Here is a 25,740-nt window from a genome sequence, read left to right as displayed (position 1 = left end):
TTACATTGGAGTGGAGAAGCCTTTTATGTACACTGTTGCAATAGTTGTGCCTATTACATAACAACGCTTTATTACAATACCATTTCAGTAGTAAAAGGTCAACTCCAACGGTTGCACAAATGCTTATGAAGAGAATGAGTGATTGAGTTTGGTTTTACGCCGTTTTTAGCAATATTCCAGCAATATCCCGGCGAGGGACACCAGAAATCGGCCTCACACATTGTACCGATGTCGGGAATCGAACCCGGGTCGTCAGCGTGACGAGCGAACGCTTTAACCACTAGGCTACCCGACCGTCCCTATAATGAGAATGAACAATGTCATGATGTGGGTATAAAGAACGCGACAAAACCTTTCTTTAGAGTTACAACACGTCGAGCAAGCCTGGCATGCATGCTAGTGTCTGTCAATCTCTCTTGAAACAGCGCTATAAAATACAGCTACTGATTAATCAATGGTCTAACGTAGTTAAACATTTGCCCATGACATTTGGTTCAATATGTCGACTGGGAACATATGTCTGCTGACTGCGTGCACGGCACACTAACCGCAGTCGTTATTTAGTTCCTCTCTACCAAACACTATGGTCAACATGTACTGTAGTTCCCTGGAATTGACAGTAATTCAATTATTCCTCTAATTTCGCGACCGGTGGTCAGGATATGAAAGCAATCACCAGAGTACTTGACAAGTCCAATCACTGGTCACTACATGGCAGCAATTGTTGACCACTGGTCAATGCCATGCATCAATAGAACATGAAATTTTGCCCAGTAACAAGAGTCCTTGGTTTTGTGCCTTTGATGATGGTTAGACCAGCCCGTATGGTTGTAAATAAACGTACGCGTATTAACTCTCAACTGATCCTCGATTACAAGTACAATAAACTACGGTTATAACGAACTCAAAGGGACCACAAATTTTAGTTCGTTATAACCGTAGTTAGTTATAAGCAGCAAATGGCCGGGACTAAAAATATCTTCGTTATATCCGTCAGTTCGTTATAAGCATGTTCGTTATAAACGTAGTTTAATGTACTATGATACTGTATAGCCGATGATGATGTGTCGGTGCTTGTGTCAGGTTCGACTAATTAGGATGTTTAGTCATATAATATCTGTATATTTTGTAATTGGGAATGGGCCAGTGTTAACGGCGTCCATACTGACTTTCGTACTGACTATGCAGCTGTCATATTTACGACCTTTCTCTGGGATTTTTCGCGAAGCTTGCCTTGCAAATATAGCATATGGCGCTAGTTGATATACGGGGTATACGCGAGGAATTGTTCGAAGACAGTTTGAGTCTTCAAACATCGTGCGAGTTGTTTTTTCAGCAACAATATTCCAGCAATATCACGGCAGTGAACACCAAACACACATGTAGCCTGGTAAGGAATCGAACCCGTGCCTTTCGATTTGACGAACGAACGCTTTAACCACCAGACTACCCCACTGCTCCTGGAACAACATGACACTTCTCATGATACACACTAAACATTACCTAGAATCGATTACTTGGTCATGCACAGATGAGATAAGCCATACAAATATGATACATTCACAGTGAGTGAGTGATGAGTGAGTATGGTTTTACGCCGCTTTTAGCAATATTCCAGCAATATCACGGCGGGGGACACCAGAAATGGGCTTCACACATTGTACCCATATCGGGAATCGAACCAGGGTCTTCGGCGTGACGAGCGAACGCTTTAACCACTAGGCTACCCGACCGCCCACATACAAAGTGGAGGATCGGGGCAGGCGCTTGATGGGATTTCACACACACACACACACACACACACACACACACACACACACACACACACACACACACACACACACACACACACACACACACACACACACACACACACACACTATCTCTCTCTCTCTCTCTCTCTCTCACACACACACACACACACACACGGGAGATATTGCAAGTGGGATATGTACATCGAGCCTTACTTCTTGTCACACAACGGTGGAAAGACTTTAAACATGTCGCAAGAGCCGAATTAAATGAGGACTGGAAAATCAGTATCGACGGTTACCGGCATGTCATTGTACGCCGACGATGTTGCTCGTTGATAATGCTTCTAGTTACTTGTTTAACTGGTCTAGATTCGATTGTATAGAGGCTGATATCGCTGGACTATTGCTCAGGGCGTTAAACAACATTCATTCAGTAACTTTGACGTAAGAAAGAAATGTCTCAATTATCATATTTAACTATACTTTCAATTGTATTTTGCATTAAACATATTCTGTTCGATTTAGTATATCAACAAATATGGTCGATATGTGCGTAGTCATGAAATAAAGACATGTGTATAACACATATATTGAGGTATGTGGCCGCAAGGAAGACTAGGGTGTTTTCAAGATGATCTGCAACTTGGTGTGATTTGGTGTGACAGATAACCCGCCCACTCATGTTTGTTGATAGTTTGGCTAATTAGGTAGCTTGAGTTTGGATTCAGTAGAAGATATGTGATAACCGAAAGCAGGTTTGCGGTGTGTGACACTGTAGTGTGAGATGGTAAACGTCACATTAGATATAATCCATGGACCTGGGCACTGCACTGCACCTCAGGCACTGCAATTAGGTGTGCAAAGTTTCAATTATCGTAGTTTCGAATCCGTGATTGTCCCTGATTAGGACTTTTGGTTTGTCAACATCCCACCTGTGCTCGCGGTTTCAGTCACTCACTCATAAAGCTGACATTATAATTATTATAGAAAAACGGAGTACAACGCAATTCACTCACTCACCTTCAGAAGACGCCTTCCAGATACAAGGCACACGTTGTACAAATTAGTACCCTTAAAACTAGATTACGGTCCATTTAGTATTGCGGAGGAACAACCAAATTAGACACGAGTTAAACGAAATCATTCCATGTTCAGCATAATTACTGTCAGAGTCAGGTGTAAATATGGGGCCAGTAATTACGGTTGTGGTGTCGGCTTTCCTGACCATACATTGATTAACTCCTGTCTATCGTACTTCACCCTGTCTCCCGTTGTACATTATCATGCTTATAAGAAGGGTAATTTGCCTGTAGGCGATGCTCCACGGTTGTACGTGCCAGTGTGATGTCTTGTTATACCTATCTCGTCACCGACAGAGTATTTCGGGGCAGTAACACAGAGAAGCTGACATAAAATAAATGTAATCCTGTTCGTCTCTCGTCTACTAAGACAGACAGACAGACAGACAGATAGATAAATAGATAGATAGATCAAGATAGGTGTTAACAAAGATGGTAATTTGTCTTCTACCAAAGCAGACATCTGTGTAGGCGTTAACACAAATCGGTCTTTGTTTTCTACCAGTGTAGACATCGGTGTGCATGTAGGTGTTGACAAAGATGGGAAATGTCCTTCTACCAATACATACATCTGTGTAAGTGTTGACAAACGTAGGACATTCTCTTCTATCAACAAAGACACAAGATTGACAAACGTAGGACATTCTCTTCTATCAACAAAGACACAAGATTGACAAACGTAGGACATTCTCTTCTATCAACAAAGACACAAGATTGACAAACGTAGGAAATTCTCTTCTATCAACAAAAACACAAGATTGACAAACGTAGGACATTCTCTTCGATCAACAAAGACACAAGATTGACAAACGTAGGACATTCTCTTCTATCAACAAAGACACAAGATTGACAAACGTAGGACATTCTCTTGTATCAACAAAGACACAAGATTGACAAACGTAGGACATTCTCTTCTATCAACAAAGACACAAGATTGACAAACGTAGGACAATCTCTTCTATCAACAAAGAAACAAGATTGACAAACGTAGGACATTCTCTTCTATCAACAAAGACACAAGAGTAGTTATCAAAGATGGGGCTTTGTCTTGACACAGTACAGACATACATGTGCAAGTGCTGACAACGATGAGACTTTGATAGACCTCTGTCTGTGACATATCATGTTAAAGCCACCAAAATAATGAGCTTAATAAAGCAGTTTCCAATACCAATCACTGATGTGCCAAACATCTAGGATAGTCAACTTAGGGAACGAACACTACTTGCTTGTCTGCTATATGATTTAATAACAAACGACGGTTTTTAAAACTTGTTTTTGTCAAATTGGTTCTGCAAACCGTTTCCATGCGTAACTGTGCAGTAAATGTTATTCTCTTTTTCATTAGTCGAAAGTAAAGAATAAAGTGCACGTTCGTCGATCCTTATATGTACAATGAAACTAAAATCCTTGATTGGCATTTGGGCGTTGAAAGAACACATTCTTCTATTAATAAATATAAATCAATTTTATGTTTGATCATTTTTTGCCCGTCATTACCCGAGGAACCATAGAATACAATTACCAAGTTTGAACATTAAAGAGTCTGTTTCATGTCTTCGTGGAAATAGAATAGAATTAAAATTTTAATAACAGTTTACCGTATTTAACATAAATATGTCATCATCTCCAAAGTAAAAAATAGGAGAAAGTAGGTGACTATTTCTCACATTCATACACATACTCCAAGCAGGATAACTTCTTTCATAGTCATTTGGAGTTGGAGTACTAAGTAAGGATAGGATTTATGGATGAACAACTTCTTTATTACAATTAAATATACTTGCTTGATAACGGTGTTAGAACCTACACCGAAACGACACTCTTAATTGTAAATAAGAAGTTGTTCATCCATAAATCCTATCCTTACACCGAGCAGGATCTTTATGTGTTCATGTATTACGTATACAATGAACCCTCCAGGTTATATTTTTAAGATATAACTTTAGGAACTGTTGTGTTTGCCGCCACATGATTTCGAAAGGTTTTCTAAAGATGCACAAACGTTCAAGTGGTTTAATTATCAACAAAGTGTCAAACATTTCCGACCTGATTCTTCCTCCCCAATTAATCTGATTTATTTAACTCCAATACTGCTAAAAACGGCGTTTAACTTCAAGCGCAGACATTTTTCATACATTGTTGTCAAGTACGAACGGAACTCGTACTTGATATAATTACAGTGCCTTTAACACAAAAGTTAACTGAGTGGAACAACATTCTACTCCTTAGATATTTCCAGTGATTGACTATTGTGTCGGAAGTAAGAACGATGGAATGATGTTAAAGTCAAGCACGGGTGTAATCCGCAGTATGGCCGCATCTTTGACCTCGCAAATGACCTGAAGCCAGGTGCTCGGTCCTCTCAGCCGTCAATCATAAAATTGGACAGACCTATTGCTTATTATTGCCCCTATTTCTGGTGGTCTTTAATGAAGGGCAACAAGTTTGCAACCTTTTCTGATAAAGGTGTCGCCATGGTTACTGGTTCCTGAGTAAATACGTGATGTATGGCGAACTATAATGTCACAAACAGGATTTCATTAACTAGAAACGACCAACATAAACAACAAAGACTCTTCAACGTCGCACCAAGCCTAATAAAATCAAAACGCTGGGTCGCCTTGTCTGAGAACGAAGCCGAGTCAAAGCTTTCTGTATTGTCAGAAATAAGATTTATTGATGTCCAAATTATGGCTGTCATGAGCAAGTACCATCGAGCTTCTCTGTACAGTGAAACCCTGTTTAACTAAACAGTACCGTCCCCAGTGGAACGTCCAGATTACTGCAATACAGGGGGTCCAGAGTAACGGGGTTTAAATATAACTCAATATTATAACTTAAACGATCATGTTCTTATCACGATACGTCTACACCTTTTTAATCTTTTATTCCTGTTGATAGATAGTGGTCCCATTATTTTGCATAAATATTCCACAACCCTTTGTAATCTGTATTTATGCTTGGTCAGTCGACTTTAAACGTTAAACGTGGAATATGTTCCTTGTGGTTTGTCTAATTTCTGACATGTAGATAGTCACACGTAAATATAAGGTGAGGTGAGGTGAAATTGGGTTTAACGTCGCGTCCAAGATTATTGCACTTATATAGCGACGTACGTAAATATAAAACGTCAATGCAAGAATATAACCAGTCTAGATTATCCGCCTAAACAGATTCCATTAAAGGGCAAAATAACTCTGTATTATGTGAATGGACTACTGAAAATCAGTGATGACATCAAATGTTCGCAAAAAGGGTAAGCATGTATTAATCATGTCACACAACATTAAACATTGAACATTTCACGATTTTAAGGATTACTGAAAATATGTAAAGATAAATCATGTTATCGTTAATTTCACATTATTCTGTCATGTTTCTACGTATCCGAGGTTAACTATTACACGTCCTAAAATCAAACGATGCGAGTTCGAGTCCCGCTGGTTACACATGTTTTCAGACACAATTTAAAATCATTTACTTGCGTGTCAAAACAAAAAATAGTTAATTGAACACTATATGTACTTTGTGATATTCGGGTCGTCGCTTAACTTCACACATATATGTATTTTTTTTAAATATATGTATGGGATGTTAAGCGACGACCCGAGAATTATAGACAAAAAAGGTTTCACCAAAGCGGTAAACATCTGGGACCTGTCCCACTTCGGGCTTTCCTCCAACATCAAGCTGACATGCTGTGATATTTTTGTGTTTGTTTGTTTGTTGTTTAACGCCGCGCTCAGCAATATTCCAGCTATATGACAGCGGTCTGTAAATAACCGGATCTGGACCAGACAGTCCAGCATGAGCAACGATCTGCGCAGTTGGGATACGATGACATGCCTCAATAAAGTCAGCGAGCTTCACCAGATCCCGTTAGTCGCCTCCTACAAGCATGGTTTGCTGATCGAAGGCCTATTCTCTACCCGGATCTTCACGGGTCTGCTTTGATATAATTCAAATTCTGTTCAAAGTCGCGTTTTACCCAGCTCATTCACTCTCTAATAGGTTAGTTAGTCATTATTAGTTAATAATTCAACCGTCTATTTAAACGATGTCGCGAACAGTGCTTATCAATTGCACAACTGAACAATTGACATACCTTTGCATATGTCACCGGTGGGATAAGATAAACTCACCTTTTCGCGAACACCTGGTATCATTACTATTTCATAGTGATTCACGAACACGTGCTCATGATAAGGTCGGAATCGTAAGTCGACTTTTAGCAGAAATTCTTGTGACAATGGAAAGGATTTTGTCGCTTTATTATTATGGATATCTAGTCTGTAATCATTGTCCATTTAACGAATAGGCACTGATGACATTCATCAGCTTGACCACCAAATAATCAGAGAGAATAATCTTGTTTCGATTATCTGCTGAAACAGATTCCATCCAGTGATGCAGTTTTCAGACGTTTACCACTTCGGTGAAACCCACGAGCACGGGTATGGTGCTGACAAACCTAGAAACATAACTGGGGCGCACCGGGATTCGAACCCACAATCATAGGTTTCTGGCGTGCCCAAGGGACGCAACTCTGCGCAGCGAATCGCGGCGCCTTAGACGACTGGGCCACCCGTGCCCCCTCATATATATGTATACTAACAGAAAAAAGTAACTGTGCTTCATATAAACTGGTGTAAATTTTCATATATACATGTTCAAAAAAATGTTCACATAGCACACTGAAAATCCGCCATATTTCCGTAATCATATCCATCGGTTAAACAATATTAATATGATGGCATACATCATCCGTAAATGTATGACGGAGTGTCATAGCATTGCTTTATATGTGTTTCGGTATCAAGTTAAATTATCTATACGAATCTTTCCTCAAATGTTATGTGCATGTAGGAAGGATCATTATTCCCATGTTAGAAGAGAAATCGATAGTTTTTTTATACATTCAGAACTTGCATTCTTCTCTTTCAGAGCGATTCAAACACCTCGAAATCGCATGAAATTCTTAATTCTTGTTTTTGATCTTTAATCAAACTTAAGGGGGTTGTATTACAGTATAAGGCAATATTGATCTACTCGTCGCATTTGTACATGTGATCGCCATAGATGAAATATCCATCCTAGGGAAATAAGATGAAATAAAAGAAAGATAGTGCCAGTTTAAAACAAGTTCATGTGTATTTGTGTTGTTGAACAATGTACTATGGGCGGTCGGGTAGCCAAGTGATTAAAGCGTTAGCTCGTCACGCCGAAGACCCGGGTTGTATTCCCCACATGGGTACAATGCGTGAAGCCCATTTCTGGTGTCCCCCGCCGTGATATTGCTTGAATATTGGTAAAAGTGGAACAAAACTCACTCATTCACTGTGATATTCTACATGCTAAATCATTTCAAAGGTATTATAATATGTATGTTTACTTTCTTAAAGTATCTCTCCAACGTATTCACAATAATAGTTCACCGGGATTAGGATGTACATGTGCACTTTTCAAAAAAACACACGCTCATTTCGACGACGATAAACACGTTGTCTTCCATCTGAAGAAGAAATCGTGATTCATCGCCAAACCACACTCGTCTCCAGTTTATCAAATGCCAAGGCCGTAAGGTATGGCACCGACGCTTGTCGATGGATCTGTTGCAGAACAGGGACGTTAACTTGTCTTCTGGGTCGGATTCCAGCCTCGCGAAGATGGTTCCTGACAGTTTGGTCCGATATCCTCCTTAAACCAGGGATGCGTCCTGCAGTCTTCGTAGCTGTGGCATTGCGATGACGTAGATGGAACAGTCGAATGTAGCGATCCTGTGCCGGGGTGGTAACTCTTGGTCGGCCGGTTCTCGGACGGTCTGCAGTGGAATTGAACTGTGTGTATTGGTCAGACAATATATAAGGCCGCAAATGGTGCTGCGGTGGACGTTGAAGTGGCGTGCAACAGAAGACTACCATTCCCCACTTTGGATACGTCCTATGGCGATGTTCCGATCGGCAGCGCTGAGTCTCGACATTTTCGAACTTGAAAAATGTTGACCATTGAATGACAAATTATTGGCTTATGCTTGCTTTTTTATAGTCACTATCACAAGTTACGAATGTCATACCTTGCACGTGCATTTTGCTTTACTGTTTTCCTCATTTTTGAACAAGTGTGAAAACAATGCCGTTTAAGACAAAATGATTGCAAATCGACAATGGTTGCGTTTTGACGCACCGTTTGTCGAATATCAGGCCACCAACAATTTCCAATAACATATATCCAATTTATATACCGGATTTTGTGTAGTCAGGTTCAATGAGCTTCATACTACCTGGGGGTATCTTTTTTGGTTGAAGAGTGTATGTCTCAAATGAAATTTAATGTGAACAGAGAAACAACGTACCTTGAAGCGACCCCCAATGTAATTTTTTTAAGGGGCTGATAATTAGGTAAAATAATCTGCTATCCTTTCCAAGAATATTTCTATGTTTAGCTTTAAGAATGATTTTGAGTTTTAGTGGATTTTCGAAATGTTCCACGTGAAAGCGTTTATACCTGCGTTTGCATCTGGAATCTTAAAATTGTGTCGACAAAATGGCGGAGGAACGGTGTCACCTGCAGTGTAAAAATGCCTACATAACGATACTGACACTTGTAAATGATATGGACAGAATGGGGGCGGTCGGGTAGCCTAGTGGTTAAAGCGTTAGCTCGGCAAAGCCGAAGACCCGGGTTCGATTCCCGACATGGGTACAATGTGTGAAGTCCATTTGTGGTGCCCCCCGCCGTGATATTGCTGGAATATTGCTAAAGACGGCGTAAAACCTCACTCACTCACTTTGGACAGAATGTGTTTGCTGTTTAAGCACATTTTAAAAATTGGCATACATGTACTGAGGTGGATAGACAACAAAAACCGATCTGCAATGCCGCAACATACATGATATTGTTGCAAAGTGTTTTCAAGATAATGTTTCTTGAAATAATATTGAATACAATTGTGTAGACAATGATCCATACGGGTCGATGCGCCAAGTAGTACGTTCTGGTGTCTCATTGCAGGTAATATTTCTTAAACCACAGTGTACATACTTGATATGGATAACCACGCATGACACTCCCACACATTCATACTCAATTAATGCAATCCTGAATTATCCAAGAACTCATTGCCCCCACTCATAAAGTAGATTGGCCTTTCCGATAGTCGTCTTCTGCGGGAGAAATGTCTCCGTGTCTGAATGCCATATCGATGTTGATGAAGCAGTTGATTGAGATTTGAGAACAAATATTTCATAGAGCAAAACTGACACTATCTGAACTTGTGTTCGTTTCAATTTAAGCATGAAGAATTGAGACTACTACAGCAATTATTGCCCCAAGGGGCTTTTCTTGGCGTCATAATCATTCAGATCCGGATGTTGGTTCAATGATTTTTTAAGTGTTGCTACGTTGACATCAGGATTAATTATTGATGTGTTCTCTGTTCACTGGTGTCATGGCATTTATATTATTGGTCCATCAGAACAAATTCACCATAATGCCTGGAACCATATCAAATGGAGCGAATTCTTGTCTTTCATGGTCTGTGATGAAGGAGATATATTTGGATATTATACAAGCCGCATTAATAACCTGAGCATTAGTCGATGTATTTTTACTTAGTTATTACTCTAAACATATATTGCCAGGTATTCCGTGGCATTAGATTCGCAAACTAAGCAATGGACCATTGAAACGCGACCCGTGAAGATCCGGGGTAAAATAGGTCTTCAGCAACCGGTGCTTGCCATAAAAAGGTGACTATGCTTGTCATAAGAGGCGTCTAACGGGATCGGGTGGTCAGTATCGCTTAATTGGTTGATGCATGTCATCGTATCCCAGTTGCGTGGATCGATGTTCATGATGTCAATCACTGGATTCCCTGGTCTCGATTAGTTACAGACCGCCGTCATATAGCTGGAATATTGCTGAGTGCGGCGTAAAACATCAAATAAACAATCAAACCATTGAAAATCAGTTATATCACCGGGCAGGGTAAGAATAAGCATGTCCTGAATAAGAACAGTTGGGTTGAGAACGTGTGAATGTTAATTTACATCTCCGTTACAATATTGTAGTTTCATCAGGGAAAGAATTGAGTCATGATGTTGTCAAAAGAAGAAGCAACGTTTCACACATTCCGGATACGATAACAGGTAACCACGTATATTATAGTGACCAGGTTGTTATTCAGCCTGTGCAGTCACTATCCCTAATGTACAGTAGATTCACCCTTTGCACTCAAAGAACCCACTCATCCGATGGCAGATGATTAGATGGTGGAAACGCGAATACGTTCAGACACAGTGTTAAAACGTGTGTTGTCACCCTGGGCAAGTGACGTAGTTCGAATGTGCCTCTAATCACCCAGCAGGGAATGCGTGCCATATGGGAGACTGGTGTAAACGACCGTAGGCAGCTTGTATACTCCCCAGAGAGTTGAGAATGACAACTGGAATGCATACGGATCCACTTTTTTGGGAACAAATAGATTGCATTTGAACAGATACTAGTACCTGAATAAGTGCGGTATATATATGATATATTATATAATACATATAATGTAGCATATAATAAATATTAATATCATTTTCGCAAATCAATGTGAATCGTACCACAAGCAATTGCACCCGATAACCTATTCTGCTAGATGCATGCAAGTATACAAGTATAAATGACTCATCATTGTTTGAACATTAAAAAGGGTTGATAACAGAATGGCATCATATTAATCGATCATCATTTGAATATTCAAATTTGAATATAATCTACAATTAGGGTCATGATCAAATATTGATCACGTGTCACATATAAAAGGTACGTACATGAAACCAAACATTCATTTGGTCTAAAATCTAAAATCTAAAACTATCACACTTGAACAAATCCATTAACACCAAATGTTGAAGAATTCATCCCTTTCTCTATTATATACATGACAGTACGCATTATATGTTAGTTTAACACGCACATCTGAAATAGGTTATATATAAACTCGGCTGTGGTGAGGGGGCACGGGTGCCCAAGGCGTCGTGATTCGCTGTGCAGAGTTGCGTCCCTTGGGTACACCAGAAACCTATGATTGTGGGTTCGAATTTCTAGGTTTGTCTGCACATACCCGTGCTCGTGGCTTTACCCGAAGTGGTAAACGCAAGAGACTTGCATCACTTCGGGCTCTCCTCCCACATTAAGCACAAACACACGCAAGGGCATATCAATTGTTCACCTGAACAGACACATGGACTTACAGTACAAGTGAAAGTAAGGAATTGCATCGGACATGTTTGTCACTGATGCGTCACATTTGTGTTTTTCAAAGCTTCACGAAGACCACTGTCGTACAGCGGGGATAGTCCGATACTTTCTTGTCTTGTCCTCCCATGTAGTGCCCAAACCTAATTCCAATTAATGCCAAATCCAACATGTCAGCTATGTCCAAGATTCAGCAGACTGATTTGAAAGTTGTTATGGAGTTAAGGGGGACACCCATGATTATGCTCTGATATCAAGTTAAGAACGTTTTCATGCCCAGATGTCTCTCGGGTATTTCCTATCAAAACGAAACGAACCTGTGTTATTTTATTTTGCACATCGGTTGATACTTTTGATATTTTTTTAGAAATGGAGTGTTGTTTCATTCGTTGCTTTATGATCAGGGCACGCATGTTAATCTCTGAACATAGAAGCATCTCGTTCACAACACATTTTCATATCAGCACATGTCCAAAGAACAATTAAAAACGAAACAAAAAAGCTATATTTTATATATGAATTTGTTTCTAAAAAATAAAGAGAATGAACCTAAAAAGGCTTTATGTAAATATTCAGTATTTTTTTCTTTACCAAGCTTACAGCCAATCTTATGACTATCCATAATATGCACATTACTGCTTCAGATTTGAGCATGTTTCCTTGCCAGGTATTTAGGTTAAGAGGGGACTTTCTACTTCAACAGGAAAGAGCATTACAAATCGATGTTTCCTTGAATTCTGTTCGTTGTCATACTGGCCAATAATACTGAATACACTGTCTATCTTGCTGTGTGTCTGGCTGTCTGAATTTGGCCTGATTCCGTGTGCACAGTCTACAGTCCATTTGATCATCCAAGAAAATAACAAGGGCAATGGCAGTTTGACGGAGAGTCAGACTGGCGGCTCATTCATATTTGTCCGAACTCCCACAAATATTGACCAAAGCTGACCGTTCTTGCCGAGCAGGTCCTGTGATTAAACAAGTTATGAGTGAGTGAGTGAGTGAGTGAGTTGGGTTTAACGCCGCTTTTAACAGTATTCCAGTAAATTGTTATATCACGGCGTGTCAGCTTAATGTGGGAGGAAAGCCCGAAGTGATGCAGGTCTCAGACATTTACCACTTCGGTGAAACCCACAAGCACGGGTATGGTGCTGACAAACCTAGAAACATAATTGGGGCGAACCGGGATTCGAACCCACAATCATAGGTTTCTGACGTGCCCAAGGGACGCAACTTTGCACAGCGAATCGCGGCGCCTTAGACGACTGGGCCACCCGTGCCCCCAAACAAGTCTAAAAGTGCCTAGTACAATGAAGGGAAAGGTTGCATGTGAGCAATTTTGTGTATTGTCTCAAGGAATGCCGACATTTGCTTTTTAAACGCTACGCATATCGCTGTTCAGAGTTACGCCCCTTATACGTATCAGGATCTGTTTGTGAGTTTGGATCCCAAATCGGCGGTGCTTAATAAATCATTGTCAGTACGGTAGCGGAATTATCACACTGTGTTTGCGGAATTACCATGGTACATTTGTGGAATTACCCTTTGGTTCACAGTATTTCACGAAAGGTAGTTCATTTCCTGTAACACTGTGAATGCCTTCGTCTTGGGCTTTACTTTCTTCATACACTAAACTAACACGCCACGCTCTTACTGACCCGTGAAGATCCGGGGTAGAAGGAATAGGTCTTCAGCAACCCATGCTTGCCGTAAAAGGTGACAATGCTTGTCGTAAGAGGCGACTAACGGGATCAGGTGGTCACGCTCGCTGACTTGGTTGATGCATGGCATCGATCCCAATTGCGTAGATCGATGCTCATGATATTAATCACTTGATGTCTGGTCAAGACTCGAAAATTTACAGACCGCCGTCATATAGCTGGAATATTGCTTAGTGCGGCGTTAAACAACAAATCACATCAAACCAAACCAAAGCCATGCTGTAACTGCAATACTGTTCAAACCAACGTTAAACCCAGCACACTAAAGCTCCCCCTTTGCTGAAGTTACATTCAAGCTATAGGAACAGGCCGGAAACGGCTTCGGCGATGTAAGCTGACAACCAGAGGTTGAAAGATAGGGGTCCTAAGTAAACACGGGCAGGCGGAATTTGAAATCTAAAAGAATGTCCAATTTGATCGTGTTTCCGCTGCCATGGCATCTCTTGCGTGCTTCCGAAATTCCCATCATGGTTCCTGATTCTCCCAAGAGTATATCGTTACAATAAGGAGCTCGGTATGTTCCGATTGATCATACATGAAGCTCCGCGAGACCTGCTTGGACGGATTCGACTGAACATTCAGCACGCACCGACTCAAAGCATTTGACATGTATGTTGGCTATTTCAGCACAACCATAACCACAAAGTAACATACTTGGAAAATCGATCTATGCCTCGGACAACATACTGCCTATTGATACGTGCGGCATGCTTTGTCGTCTTATTCCGGGTGCTGGGAACATTTCCGTCGACAAAGGCGTTTGATAGGATTCTCTTGTTGGTGAAGTTAAGCATCAGTGTTTAGTCTACGCTGAAAACAAATTTAATTAGTTTTGTGTCTGTAACGTTCGTTATCCTGAGATTATATAATTATGCGGCTAATAGATTTGTAATGTATGCTTAAAGGATCCATTACAATACTAATAGTCGGTGTGTCAGCATACAAGACGCGTGGTGAGCCTTTTATTTGTCTTGGCATTTGGGCAATGTTCCGATTTTCTATTTTGGACTTAAATCCCCCGTGTAGCTGACGTAAAATAGGATCCATTAGAAAAATGTTTTAAACATTTATGGAACCTTTGGGCAATTCCTAGAAAAGATGATATTACTTGTTCACGTTTTCTATATGTATTACTCAAATTGAAATGGATACATGCGACCCTGAGAGAAGGTAAACACTCCCTGTCGTTATTAGGTAAATATATATGAAAGTCATGTAGGGACTTTACTGCTGCATGTATTTACATTAACAGTTTTTTAGCCCTCTCTAGATCTCAACTGTGTATCCCCACCTCTTTCTCACTTCCCACTTCTATTGAACTCTCCATCTAACCTTTTTTCTATTTCTCTCTGTCTCCCTTCTCGCAAACTCTCTTGCGTATCCTCTCTCTCGCGCGCGGAACAGATGCATGTACGTGTGTGGCGTCCATGCTCCTCTCTCTCTTTCTCTCTCTCTCTTCCTCCTCTCTCTCTTCCTCCTCTCTCTCTCTCCCTCCTCTCTCTTTCTCTATCTTCTCTCTCTCTATCTCTCTTTCTCTCTCGTTATCTCTATCTCCCCATCTCTCTCTCTTTCTTTCCCTCTCTCTCTCTTCCCTCCTCTCTCTCTTTCTATCTCTCTCTCTATCTCTCTCTTTCTTTCTCCCTCTCCATCTCTCGCTCTCTCTTTCTCTCTATCTCCCCTTCTCTCTCTCTTTCTCTCTCTTCTCTGTCTCTCTGTCTGTCTCTCTCTGTCTGTCTGTCTCTCTCTCTCTCTCTCTCTCTCTCTCTCTCTCTCTCTCTCTCTCTCTCTCTCTCCCACCACCACCAGAATACCAAATGGTTGGCCCCTGAGTGCCCTCCGCCAGAGACAGGGTCCACTCCAAAGGGACGATACTCCTGAAGAACCTGGTGCCTGAAGAACCTGGTGCCTCAAGATCCTGGCTCGTACCCCAATCCAAAGATTTATTACCCCCGAAAATATATATTTTCTTGAAACAGCAATGAATACCATGTAATACAATGCACAGTGAAACAGGTATATTAATAATTTTGAAAACAAAAGAAATAAAACAAACAAAAAATAAATAGTAGTTACCATGTGCAATTACAAGACAAGGGATTTCATGAAAATAGTGGTGCAAGTATGACTGAAATCGGTGTTTATATAACGAACGAACGACAGGCGAGATGTAACCCATTTTACTGTCGATAAACGAGAGGCCCTAGGAGATTCAAAGTAAACGAAATTGATAAAGGAAGATCATAATATAAAAGTAATTAAGATCACCTCATTGAGGATGGAGCTGAAGTGTGACTGATCGCGTGTCAGGATTGTAAGATCTTTAACATGCACGCATTCAGTGATTTGCATAGCTATCAATTAATTCTCTAGTCGGCACGCCGGAAGAAAATTAAAGGATTTCTTATCAAATCGAAGATGATCTTGATAACAAGTCTTCGCTCCTTCTTTCCATGCAATTCAAACTGGAGGCATAGTTTGTACAAGTGGGCAACACATTCACGCCCTTTGTTGATGGGATCATGTGTGTTGTGTGTGTTAGATTTGTGGAGGAGACAGTGCGATGTCAAGACGTTTATGTAGAAATCGGGGAATAATATCCCAATGCTATGTGTGCAATTTACAGCCTGTCAACTATTCATGATTTTATCCGTTGAATGAATAACCATAACCATCTAGATCTGTTATTGATGATACGGAATTCGGTTTGTAAATAAAGCTCGAGAATTGATAAGATGGTATTTGTTGGATGAAACGTTAAGTTTTATGAATTTTCCATACAAATCTGTGGCTTGCATTTATGTAATCTTGGCTATAACTTCAGTCTTGAGTCAGGAAGAGAATAAAGATTTGATGTAGTATTCTGATTAGACAGAAAGTTGGATAAATCCCACATAAACTGTGTTATTGCCATCGCGAACGTACAAAAACTGGTTAACTCTATAAAATTGTTGATATCTTGCGTCCCGCTTAACCTTGGTATCTGTCTGCAATCACACTTCAAACAATGACACTAGATTTGTACGTTCTCGTGTTCAAACTGGGTGTGATAAATATCAATAATAAATCAGGACAGGCAGCAACACTCTAAGGCCTATTCTGGAACATTATATTTGACATATTTGCACCTTAGAGCTAAAACCGGTTCAGATATGGCTGGTGCAAATATTATATAAAAAGTCATTTCATTCGCTATCTTAAGTCGACAAAAACATGTCATCTTGTTCACGATGAAGGGTATTTTAAGAAGACGCTTTCTATAGAGGTTTTCCTTTACTGTGGAGCGCCACTATCAATGTCGATGAAAGCCTACGGCATCTGTGTTATTAACGCCGATATTGCTTGATTTGGCTCAAGCACTGGAGACGAATTGCCACACTCCTGAAGCTTTTCCTATCTACTAAATGTGTTACACTGGATAGTAACTTGATGAATTGGGACTGGTTGAGAGTTCAGGGTCCACAAAGTGACCAACGAAGAAATTATTTATCCTCTTTAACGCGACGTCAAACGGCAGGGGATGCCAACTCATTCTTCATCGTTTCAATAAGATTTGAACTTTGAAATAATGTGATAAAGTCACATGGGAAAAGATTGCATCTTAAAAGAGGAAGGCATTTTGACATTGACCGTGGTTTATAAGGGTACTATAGGTGTATAGTTCCTAATTATCGAGATGAGGACTTGTGGGTGTGAATAACGGTGTTTTAATGCAGCCACGATCTGTGAGAACTGAGGCAGTAAATCACTATACAACATTTCAGGACAGAGGACTCTGACGAGGTGGTTGAGACGCAGGTGAAGCAATGAGTTTCTCATACAGTAGAGTATTGTAATTAACCATGGCCAGCTACTGGTGTCTTAGGAGCTCTTTTGGGATTAAAAAGCTTCTCCCAATGGTACGTGGACAGCATCATGGACTTGGACTTGATCAGGGAACATTTCCCTACAGCATCTGTGGCATCAAGCGCCCAATGTAAGGTCCTGGTGCTGTGGGTGTTTAAGCTTGAGCACTCCACAACTGACATGCGTTTTCATGCAGCATCGCGTACACTGAAGGGATGTTTGAAAGTCATCGGAAACCTATCAAGCTAAGGAACAAGATGTGCCATCTGATTTGAACCTTTTTGACTCCTCCAATAGGTGTGAGGTGAAAAAACAATATAGAAATCATGCTGTTTGATTTTGATTTTGAATTCGGTTACAGTCGCCTGGAACTGGATGCACTCCATATCACAGTTTGACATGTCGGATTTCATTGGGCACCTTAACACTTACTGCCTTGGGACTGTAACGAGGGGGACGTGTAGTTCACGTCGGAAATAAGTTCACATCGGTCGTCGACATAATGAAGGCAATATATATAAGAGGCTAGAGTTTCTTTCATCTCGGCTTGTGAATATATTGGCGGCTGGGGGCAATGACAAGCACCTGCCTTGTACAAGGCCTGAACAATAGAAGCGTAATTGGATCTGGTAGGCTGGGTGATATGTTTGCAGGATATACATATATTCTTTGAAAGAGGGAATGTTCATTGACAGTAGTTCGTGATTTACTTCGTATGACAACTATAAGTGGGTGGGTTAATTTATTCAAGATATATGACGGCGGTCAGTAAATAATCCGGAGATTGACACCATGAGCATCGATCCACACAATTGGGATACGATGACATATATCAACCACGTCAGCGAGCCTGACCACCCGATCCCGTCAGTCGCCTCTTACGACAGGCACAGTCGCCTTTTACGGCAGAAAGGGTTGCTGGAGACCTATTCTACCCCTGATCTTCAACTTGGAACTGTATGACAGTTACAGTACGCTGAATATGAGAGGAAAGTGACGCAAGCCATGGAGTTAACCATTAATGGAAACCCTTAGCACGGGTTTGGGGTTGAAAGACAAAGGGTAATCTGGGGCGAATTTTGGATTCGTTGATCCTGATAACTCAAGGGACGCAACTCTTCACTCTGATTTGAGGTGCTGCCTACTGCGCCAAGATGCTCTCTTAAGATACATATATACAGTAAACTACGGTTATAACGAACACACTTATAACGAACTGACGGATATAACGAACTTACTTTTTAGTCCCGACTATTTGCTGTGGTTATGCTCTATATATGCTTATAACGAACTACGGTTATAACGAACTGAAAATAGTAGTCCCTTTGAGTTCGTTATAACCGTAGTTTACTGTAGATATACCATCCTCGTAGCAAATGATTATTCTCTGGCGTTGACGTTTTGAAGTTACGAGACGATAGTTAGTTTGTAAAAATGAAACCAGTCACTGAAATAGCCTTTAGAAACAATATACCTCATCGAGTTTCATTCCTTTTACAATATGTATAATATGCGTCAGGGTCATTTCGCAGCTTTCCTGTCCTTTCTACTTTTTGCCAGTTTCTTTGAGGGACGTACACAGTGCGCGTTTAGAACAGGTAATGCGATTAGTCAACGGCAAGATCAAATTATTGTAAACAGGTTTTCATCCAATAACAGTTCAAACACATTCATATGTCGTATTAGTTCCACATCTCGTGTAATCATAATCCTTCTGAAACATCACAAACCCACACGCCTTTTCATTGTTTTGTTTCGCATTTGTTTCACATTTGTTTCACATTTGTTTCACATTTATTTCACATCGGCATGCTCAGTAGAGTTTCACTGGAATCTCGTCGAGTCGGTAGATCCGTGCAGACAGTAATGTTGTCGGAGTGTTAAAATCTTAAACTGACGTGTTGTTTGAGACTTAACGTGATCGATCGTTTATCAGAACATCCAGAGCTTTAACATTTATTTCAGCGGGAAACGTCACAAAAAGACAAAAAAACGTAGGCACAGCTGCCTATCAGCGACCATGAATTTTCCGCTTGCAGCGGGCATTGGATAAAACATACAAGTAAAGAGGGAGGAGTATAGATCAGCGTTCTATGAAGGACATTCTCATCATTAATGCATACGCGTGCCCTCATCGATCAGAAGTCTGCCTCATTGACTGGACCGGGGAATGAAGACTACCATTCCAGGTTCTTCAGATGTAGATTACAACTGGATAAAAGGGGACACTGACACAGTGTGTCAGCTATATATTCATATATCACTGGAAGAATGACAGGATTGTTTGTGTGTGAACTTATGCGTGAATGACACGTATGATGAACAACAGTTGGAATACACAAACAACGACCAGACCAATGCAAACTGTTTGTTCAGAACGTGAAGATCTGAGTAAAATGACGGATATGGCCACTGTGAACGATTCCTGAATTGTGCAGCCAGTTATTATTATACAAGCCCCCGTTCTACCGTTCTGAACTGAATTATTCAAGATTTACCATTTTACGGAACATGTCAGGAATTTAAAATGAACAAGCGAATATACTTATCCAGGCAAGAATATTCCTTCAAGGAATAACAACTCCGCTCCTAATGTAATACTAGCATTAACTGGATATCTAAAGGCTGATTATGGAGTCACGTTTCTTTCAGTAGAGGAGTACTTTGTCCATTGTATATGGATCAATAACGCTAATATGGTAAAGGTATATTCAGCCAGCTCCGATTACTCCTTAAATTTTGTTTAAGTGTGGCCTCATAAGCGGCTTATTTACTGCTAACAGTATGGCAAATTAGCAAAGATTAATACTCCCATTCACTTCTGAAGTGGTTAACATTTACCTGGGGGTAAATCCAACAAAATACTTATTTCAATATAAATTGTAACTATTGTACTGAGATATCTGACTATTAACTTTTGAGACTATTATGGAGCTCCTTGACTGAAAATCATAGTGTTTCATAATTGTTATAATTTTACGGTAATGTTGAAGAAATTCCTTAAAGTCTACAGTTGTCCCACGTGACTATTACCATGTCTTTTTAGCGTATGCCAGCTTAGGGTTTTGCAATCCCAATAATATTTTATTTAATGTTCCGGGAAAAATACAATACATCATATATCAGTATATCAGTTACGGAGAGCGAATATCATATTCCAGATGAACATGAAGCTGGCAACGCGGCTGATGCAGCTGCCTTAACCCAGCCTGGTCTGAAGCGCTGCACAGACTTGACGTTGAATGTAAGGCTGTGGGATTGATAACTGCATTTTTGACGAAGCACGTATCTGCAAGGAAGGTATACAACACTTGAATAATCTCGACAACCAATTGGCATCACTTGACAATGTGAAGATTACTGTTTTGGGAGGACGTGTTGCCTCTATTTTCGTCGTATTGATATTCCGTGGTTTTACGTCGTGGATCTTTTGGATCATATGTATGTGTGACATCAATATTGCTGTCACTTTTAAAGACAGGAGGCAATACGTATTGGAAACAGCTCCAATCACTGTGTCGTTAAACGGAGGTAGTTGCTTGTCACTTGTTCCTTACGCAATTGAAGGAGGACACGTTTTCTTACTGACTTACATGCATGGAATGGAGAAAGTTACTTCTAGTGACATCTTGTGTGATAAATCAATGGGGGAAATGTGTTTTCAATCCTGAGCCGGTTATGACAAAGTGAGTTAACATTGATGACCACGAAGCTGATGAGATTTCACTTTCGATGTCAATTGGTTTAGAAAGCGTAGATTCCGATCACACCTGGGTTGAACTGCTTAGTTATCAGAGGAGAGGATCAGCGAGATCTGCTCATGCAATAGCTTTTTATGTGGATAAGCAAAGAGAATTGCCACTCACTGTCAGTGTTAACGCCGGTTTTCTCCCGCAGTGAACATGGATGGATGCTTAATGAAGTGTCTCTGGTTTGCCAATCTGATTGAGCTTGTTTTGCTTTTTAGCGATTGAGTTTTGTATTCCTTTAGTAAGAACTGTGACAGCCCAAGTCGGTGTTTTGTAAACGCAATGTGCTATTAACAAGGTGGTGGAGATGCACATGCTACTATCAAGCCCATCCAAGGAAGTATTGATCCCTTGTGAATTGCCATTAACTTACTGACAAAACCGCTACGGACAACTTTGTATTTCTTCCACGGAGGAGAGAAGTCAGTGATGGCTTCGGTAGCTAACATCTCATTATTGTGTAAAGTAGAAGAGGTATTCTAGATCACGTCCCCTGACACAAATGTCAAGAGGAGGTACTTCTTTTCAAGGAACAAAGATGCCCCTGGATTTACTTACTTTGGGATATCTTACTGACGGAAAGGTTATTGTTGAAACCTTTCATAACAATTTGCAAAATAATCTTTAAGTAGATGTATGTATTATAATCATCCCAGGAGTATTCAAGCAGGACGCCCACCAAGAGCTTACATGCAGTATTGGCATGGCTTCACCTCATGTTTGATTGAATACTCACAATACAACACTCACTGGTTATAAGAACCTTACGTCATATATTACGGAATTCTCGTGAAGACTTTAAAACCCCATTAGGGTAATTTGGTATGGATTCGTGACATTGTCATACGGTTTTACCTGTGTGAGAGGAACATGTACCTGTGCCAGTTTGCGACAGACAAATATATATAAGAATCTTCACTGTAGGCCTTTCATGTGAACATTTCATGTGTGATGTGACTGGGTGGTTACTTTTCACGTCACGCAAAAACGATCGATAGTCACAGCAACTGTCGAGAACATCTGTATACATATACCAGCTGAGGTACACATCACCTGTGAGTCACTGAAGCGCCTGTCAGTTACTGAATTCAACTCAGCAATGCATAGGGAGTCTTTTGACAAAGGATTCATTGATTTCTGGAACACCCTTGAGCGCTTAGAACTGTCCAGATACAGGGTACATCGGTGATATGCTCCATAGTACTTCTCCTGATGACAGGGATGTGTTGTGAAGGACCTCGTCGGAGCTTTCAGTGGGGATTTCTATTCGCTGACGTTACCATTGAACATATTCACGCATAACGAGTTATTATTCACGGGGTTAACTTTTTTGTGTATGTTGAATAACGATATCGGTAGGAAGTGTTTTTGAAGGAGATTGCCCGGTCCCATGATCAGTATCATAGTGACTGGTTCAGACGTGAATGTATTGTGTACATTTGTACTGTGTGTCAAGCGTACTTTCACTAATCTCTTACCCAATGGTGTTGTGTAACGTCGACATTACTCAGTGACCACTTGCTATTGAACTAATATTTGAGCTGATGAACTGACTTCTTGGAAGAATAATTGCTTACTTCTTAATCTGTATTTATGTATTAGCTAATCAAACGTAAAGAATATGGGGATAATCGGATAGCGGGGGACAACAACGACCGGTTTGGGATTGGCGGAAGGCTTCTAGAAGAGACGAACAAGGTTGATGAAGACAACGTGACACATGACTTAACATCAATCAGTGATCAATGGCTTTCGCCAGCAAATCCCAATGTTAGAGACTATGAATAAAGGATATAAACACACAAACATTTTGGATTAACGCTGCGTGGATTAACGGATTAACGATGGTGACGGACGACGCGATTACTGTGCTGCTGGCTATGGAGGAGGAGGCGTGCTTCAGACGTATGCTTAATGAACATTTCACTCTTTCAGATCCAGGAGTGGTATATTGTAACTCTACCTTCGACACTGTCTCGTGTTGGCCTCCCACTCCAGAGGGAATTCTTGCCTCCATCCCCTGCCCCCAGGGGCTGATTGGGGTTGATCCTACAAGTAAGTAGATGTTTTGATATTTACTCAGTTTCATATATTCTCGGTGGAAGAAATGTTTTCCCCTTCTGCCTCGTGTATGCAACATTCCTGAGTCTTGTTTCCTTGCTTAAGATCGATGGTATCCTTTGATGCCATGCAACACTTATTAATGGAGATTGCTGCAGATTATAGAATACACAACAAGCACATTTGCGGCCGTCTATTAGTATTGAAATTGCTTCAACGCGAGTTTTTCCATAATATTGACTTAACTTAAGACGTGGCTGATCTGTTCACGGGGTTTGAAGGATGGACTTGTTATTAATGAGGGTGCGAACGTACAGACAACAATAGTTTCCATTAACTAGATGCCTGGTCTGGTATAATTACTTCACACTTTGTGCATTCTGACAACACATCGACCGTACCCAGGATGAGGTAGACAAGCTGGGGCGTAGTTCATTATGTCATCAAAGAATGCACATGTGTATTATTACGTCCATTCTCCCTTACATGCTCACACCCATATACACACCCACATCTACCCAAACACACAGTCACCACTCCATCCCTAATGCCACACCAACTAACACACCCACACCCACACCCACACCCACTCACACATCCGTATCCACCACGAACCAGCACCAGCACCCACACCCACACCCTCTCCCTCTCCCTCTCCCTCTCCCTCACCCATCCAGCACCCGCACCTTAACTCCCGAATCAACATCTACATTAACATCCGTAACCGCACTCACATCTACCACAACCACACAAATATCCACACAGATAGAAAATCCATACCAACATCATATCCACATCCACACCCATACACTCAACTCCACCCCCAAACACACACCCATATTCACGCCCATATGCAAATCCACACCCATACCAACCCACACATACATCCATATCCACACCCATACACACACACATTCCCATCCACACCCACACATATATCCATACCCACTCCAACAGCCACATTAACACACTCATATTCAAATCCTCACCCCCACCCACACCCACATAAACACAAACACCCATACTCACACCGACACACACATATCCATATCCTCACCCAAACCCACACCCACACCCACACCCACATACACAAAAACACCCACACCAACATATCCAAATCCTCACCCACACCCAAACACATACCCACACCAACACGCAAACATATACCCACACCAACACCCAAACACATACCAACACCAACACCCAAACACATACCCACACCAACAACCACACCAACACCAACAACCACACCAACACCCACACCAACACCAACACCCACATAAACATAAACACAAACACCCAAACCCACATAAACACAAACACCAATACTCACACCGACACACACATATCTAAATCCGCACCCACACCAAACACATACCCACACCCACACCCACACCCACACCCACACCCACACCCACACCCACACCCACACCTACACCCACACCCACATAAACACAAACACAAACACCCACATAAACACCCACACCGTCAATTATATCACCTTGACTCCATGCATCCTGCTTAAAGTTTAATGGTCACCAATACGGTTTTCTATCTACCTGTATTACGACGCTGAAGATATACAAATGTACGTCTTGCAACAGAAAAGGTAACTCTATTAAAGACATCAACACAATAAATAGATAAGAAACCAATATTGTTCCATCAGATAAAACGAGGTGGCCAAGATGGGCCCATACCGCTCAACGAAAGCATGTAACGAGCTTGGACTCTTGATCTCAGTACTCAGTATCAAAATCAATGTAGATCATGAAATATGCATAATGAAATATGTATCACCCATCTGTATAAGTAGGTCCGTTATCACATTACAAATTACATAGATTAATGGCAACACAACATGTATGTATTCATCTATTTCTGTTTGTGTATACCACTCTCGAAAAGGGCCATCGTGACCCATTCCTCCTTTCCAACTGTATAAGACAAATACAATGACTTTCGTGTTCTTTTAATCCTATCATTTTCATCCACAGGGTAATGAAACATCTTATTATTTGAAACTCGCTATTGTAATAAAATAAATAGACTTAATTTTCAGTCAATTTGAAAACTAACTGAAATATGTAGGCGTTTTGTAAATTGTCTAAGTGAAAATTTCAGTCAGTTTGCATATATATTGATTTACACACTGACAGTAACATACATGTTCATATATCTAAATGAAGTCGTACATACACGGCCTGATAGATATGTCATCAAAATGTTCATCCACAGCCAGCCATAAACATTATCAATACAGGAATCACACAAACGTAATTTTCAA

The 25,740-nt window shown here is 40.7% G+C and overlaps 1 protein-coding gene across 1 annotated transcript in view; it reads left to right on the top strand.

Annotated features, from left to right (window-relative positions):
- The window catches only part of LOC124135097 (corticotropin-releasing factor receptor 1-like), a 168,635-nt gene that overhangs the window by 70,739 nt on the left and 72,156 nt on the right, over positions 1 to 25,740 (top strand). The window contains exon 2 of the mRNA XM_048389284.1: positions 23,328 to 23,447. Within this exon, the coding sequence (XP_048245241.1) occupies positions 23,328 to 23,447 (120 nt within the window). The remainder of the gene's footprint in view (positions 1 to 23,327; positions 23,448 to 25,740) is intronic.

This window comes from Haliotis rufescens, unplaced genomic scaffold (assembly GCF_023055435.1).
Source record: "Haliotis rufescens isolate VD_foot unplaced genomic scaffold, xgHalRufe1.0.p SCAF_10, whole genome shotgun sequence".
Taxonomy (NCBI): domain Eukaryota; kingdom Metazoa; phylum Mollusca; class Gastropoda; order Lepetellida; family Haliotidae; genus Haliotis; species Haliotis rufescens.
This window is presented reverse-complemented; position numbering and strand designations above follow the sequence as displayed.